Raw genomic sequence first — 4,631 nt, forward strand, 5'->3', positions numbered from 1 at the left:
CGTGTTAGTGGCAGAATTGCGCGTGTATATTATTTTCGTCTCTTCCTCCCTCGCCATGAAAGTTTGAGCTAACAACGGCGCCGCTTCCAAAGTCAAATCCTTGGTCTCAATTAATTTGCGGAAAATTCCCGCATGACCGATGCCCTCGATGAAGAAGTCCCTGAGCATCTCCCCCCTGCAGGTGTCTGTGAACTTACAGAGGCTGGCCAAACGCCGGAGGTCCGCTACGAAATCCGGTATGCTCTGCCCTTCACGGTGTCGGTGGGTATAGAATCTGTGTCGGGCCATATGTATGCTACTCGCCGGTTTGAGGTGCTCCCCGATTAATTTGCTAAGCTCTTCAAAGGTTTTGTCTGACGGCTTTTCGGGTGCTAGTAAGTCCTTCATGAGTGCGTAAGTCTTTGGTCAGGAGATGAGTCCTTCGCTTGTCGCCCGCTGCATCCCCCAGCCAGTCTTTAGTAACAAAGCTTTGCTGAAGCCTCTCGACAAAATCGTCCCAGTCTTCCCCAACACAGTACCGTTCCTCTGTGCTACCGGTGGCCATTCTCGTGGGCCGTGAATTCCCGTTTCTCGTCGCCAATGTGAAGTCCTTACTCTACAGCATGAAACCACACGAGGCACCATCCAGGGACAAGGTCACTCTGTGACCTTAACTCTTTATTACAGGACTCCAGAAGTGATGCCCCTGTGTGGGACCTCCCTTTATATACCTGTGTGATCAGGTAAGGAGTGTCTCCCACAAGTTCACCCCTAGTGGCCAAGGTGTGCATCTAGGTTGAGTGTACACAGTAATAAAGTGGTGTTACATTGTGGTTACAGACATGACAGGAGGCCAGCCAGGAGTGTGTTGGAATAGTCAAGTCTGGAGGTAACGGGGGCACGGATGAGGGTTTCAGCAGCGGATGAGCTGAGGCAGGGGGCGGAGACGGGCGATGTTACTGAGGGGGAAACAGTGTGAGTGATGTCGCAAACCAGCTCTGGAGGAAGCACAGTCAGACTCGAGACATGATGAATCAAACACAAATACTTTATTCCTGGGCTTCCTTCCCCCACCCCCTCCCCGTCTGTTGCCCCGATGATTCTCCGGGGCTCACAGCAAAACGGCTCAGATTCAACAGCTCTGTTGGCAGAAAGTGTTTCTCGTTCAGCTCTCAAAGTGCGCAAAAAAAATAAACTCTCGTCTCCGATCTCCTCGACAGGCCGGTGAGGTTCAATCAGTCCGGGGGTTCCCTCACGGGGAAACCCCCCCTCTCCTCCCACCACCTCCCCGATCACTGATACTGTCCGTAGCTCCCATACCCAGAGGGTGGGTCCTTCGGAGGCAGCTGACTGGGATCCTCCAGGTAAGGGCTGGCTGCGAGGGCCAAAAGGGAATCGTTAGTGACGGAGATAGTCCGCCGGGGGTATAGCCCCGTCCGCAGGGGAGGGGGAGGGGGAGGGGGGAGACAGAGGGAGGGGAGCAGGCGGAGGGAGGGAGGGGGAGGGGGAGGGGGGAGACAGAGGGAGGGGAGCAGGCGGAGGGAGGGAGGGGGAGGGGGAGGGGGGAGACAGAGGGAGGGGAGCAGGCGGAGGGAGGGAGGGGGAGACGGAGGGAGGGGAGCAGGCGGAGGGAGGGAGGGGGAGACAGAGGGAGGTGAGCAGGCGGAGGGAGGGGGGGGAGTCGGAGGGAGGGGAGCAGGCGGAGGGAGGGAGGGGGAGACAGAGGGAGGGGAGCAGGCGGAGGGAGGGAGGGGGAGTCGGAGGGAGGGGAGCAGGCGGAGGGAGGGGGGGAGACGGAGGGAGAGAGGGGGAGACGGAGGGAGGGAGCAGGCGGAGGGAGGGAGGGGGAGACGGAGGGAGGGGGGGAGACGGAGGGAGAGAGGGGAGACGGAGGGAGGGGAGCAGGCGGAGGGAGGGAGGGGGAGACGGAGGGAGGGGAGCAGGCGGAGGGAGGGAGGGGGAGACGGAGGGAGGGGAGCAGGCGGAGGGAGGGAGGGGGAGACAGAGGGAGGGGAGCAGGCGGAGGGAGGGAGGGGAAGACGGAGGGAGGGGAGCAGGCGGAGGGAGGGAGGGGGAGACAGAGGGAGGGGAGCAGGCAGAGGGAGGGAGGGGGAGACGGAGGGAGAGAGGGGGAGACGGAGGGAGCAGAGCAGGCGGAGGGAGGGAGGGGGAGACAGAGGGAGGGGAGCAGGCGGAGGGAGGGAGGGGGAGATGGAGGGAGGGGAGCAGGCGGAGGGAGGGAGGGGGAGACGGAGGGAGGGGAGCAGGCGGAGAGAGGGAGGGGGAGATGGAGGGGGGAGCAGGCGGAGGGAGGGAGGGGGAGACGGAGGGAGGGGTGCAGGCGGAGGGAGGGAGGGGGAGACGGAGGGAGGGGGAGCAGGCAGAGGGTGGGTGAGCAGGCGGAGGGAGGGAGAGGGAGACGGAGGGAGGGGAGCAGGCAGAGGGTGGGTGAGCAGGCGGAGGGAGGGAGGGGGCAGCAGATAGAGGGAGGGAGGGGGGAGCAGATGGAGAGAGGGTGAGCAGACGGAGGGAGGGAGAGAGAGGTGAGCAGACGGAGGGAGGGAGGGGTGAGCAGACGGAGGGAGGGAGGAGGAGCAGGCAGAGGGAGGGGCAGACGGAGGGAGGGAGGGGGAGCAGACGGAGCGAGGGTGAGCAGACGGAGGGAGGGAGGTGAGCAGACGGAGGGAGGTGAGCAGACGGAGGGAGGGAGGGGGAGGTGAGCAGACGGAGGGAGGGAGAGGGAGGTGAGCAGACGGAGGGAGGGGGGAGCAGACAGACAGACAGACGGAGGGAGTTGAGCAGGCGGAGGGAGGGAAGGGGAGACAGAGGGAGAGAGGGGGAGACGGAGGGAGGGGAGCAGACGGAGGGAGGGAGAGGGACGTGAGCAGACGGAGGGAGGGGGGAGCAGACGGAGGGAGGGAGAGGGACGTGAGCAGACGGAGGGAGGGGGGAGCAGACAGACAGACAGACGGAGGGAGTGAGCAGACGGAGGGAGGGGGGAGCAGACAGACAGACAAACGGAGGGAGGTGAGCAGGCGGAGGGAGGGAGGGGGAGACGGAGGGAGAGAGGGGGAGACGGAGGGAGGGGAGCAGGCGGAGGGAGGGAGGGGGAGACGGAGGGAGAGAGGGGGAGACGGAGGGAGGGGAGCAGACGGAGGGAGGGAGAGGGAGGTGAGCAGACGGAGGGAGGGGGGAGCAGACAGACAGACAGACGGAGGGAGGGGGGAGCAGACAGACAGACAGACGGAGGGAGGGGGGAGCAGACAGACAGACAAACGGAGGGAGGTGAGCAGACGGAGGGAGGGGGGAGCAGACAGACAGACAAACGGAGGGAGGTGAGCAGGCGGAGGGAGGGAGGGGGAGACGGAGGGAGAGAGGGGGAGATGGAGGGAGGGAGCAGGCGGAGGGAGGGAGGGGGAGACGGAGGGAGAGAGGGGGAGACGGAGGGAGGGGAGCAGGCGGAGGGAGGGAGGGGGAGACGGAGGGAGAGAGGGGGAGACGGAGGGAGGGGAGCAGACGGAGGGAGGGAGAGGGAGGTGAGCAGACGGAGGGATGGGGGAGCAGACAGACGGAGGGATGGGGGAGCAGACAGACGGAGGGAGGGGGGAACAGACAGACAGACAGACGGAGGGAGGGGGGAGCAGACAGACAGACAAACGGAGGGAGGTGAGCAGGCGGAGGGAGGGAGGGGGAGACGGAGGGAGAGAGGGGGAGACGGAGGGAGGGGAGCAGGCGGAGGGAGGGAGGGGGAGACGGAGGGAGAGAGGGGGAGACGGAGGGAGGGGAGCAGGCGGAGGGAGGGAGGGGGAGACGGAGGGAGAGAGGGGGAGACGGAGGGAGGGGAGCAGACGGAGGGAGGGAGAGGGAGATGAGCAGACGGAGGGAGGGGGGAGCAGACAGACGGAGGGATGGGGGAGCAGACAGACGGAGGGAGGGGGGAGCAGACAGACAGACAGACGGAGGGAGGGTGAGCAGACAGAGGTGAGCAGTCCGGGCCGCTGGTACTCACGGTTCTGGAACTGTTGGGCGGTGTATCTGGTCAGCAAGATCCCGACTCCCTCGATCAGGGCCAGGAGAATGCCTCCCATCATCGCAGAGCCCACCATCGCCAGGGGGCCACCTGGGGGCAGCAATCACAGCCAGTATTATGGGATGGCAGCCACGGTCCCGGGGATCGCGGAGAGAGCCAGCCCTGACCAATCGTGCGCTGGGTCTGTCTGAGCCGCAGCCCCTCCCTCTCGACCCGCTCTGACCCAGTCTGCAGTGTGCGTCATTGGTTAGATTCAGCACGCGGTGATAGTACTAACTCAATGGCAGCCCTTTCTCTGATTGGCTCTCCGTTATCACACGACCGATTGCTGATTGGTCCCCTACCAGGATAAGCCCCACCCTGAAGTTTCTCTGCAATGTGTGAATGGGACCGCCCAGCCCAAGTGTGCCCACTGGAACACCATCCATTTTGACTTCAGAAGTCAGAGAGGGCACATCCCTCCCCCAGCCGAAGTGCCTTGCCCCAGGGCGAGTGCTGCCTCCCCCAGCCGAAGTGCCTGTACCCCAGGGCGAGTGCCGCCTCCCCCAGCCGAAGTGCCTTACCCCAGGGCGAGTGCCGCCTCCCCCAGCCGAAGTGCCTTACCCCAGGGCGAGTGCCGCCT

The 4,631-nt window shown here is 64.5% G+C and overlaps 1 protein-coding gene across 1 annotated transcript in view; it reads right to left on the reverse strand.

Annotated features, from left to right (window-relative positions):
- Positions 1 to 1,009: 1,009 nt before the first annotated feature.
- The window catches only part of timm17b (translocase of inner mitochondrial membrane 17 homolog B (yeast)), a 56,742-nt gene continuing 53,120 nt past the window's right edge, over positions 1,010 to 4,631 (reverse strand). The window contains exons 5-6 of the mRNA XM_070869173.1: positions 3,989 to 4,099; positions 1,010 to 1,354 (exon numbers count right to left, since the gene is read on the reverse strand). Of these exons, the coding sequence (XP_070725274.1) occupies positions 1,272 to 1,354; positions 3,989 to 4,099 (194 nt within the window). The 3' untranslated portion in view covers positions 1,010 to 1,271. The remainder of the gene's footprint in view (positions 1,355 to 3,988; positions 4,100 to 4,631) is intronic.

This window comes from Pristiophorus japonicus, chromosome 32 (genome assembly GCF_044704955.1).
Source record: "Pristiophorus japonicus isolate sPriJap1 chromosome 32, sPriJap1.hap1, whole genome shotgun sequence".
NCBI lineage: Eukaryota > Metazoa > Chordata > Chondrichthyes > Pristiophoridae > Pristiophorus > Pristiophorus japonicus.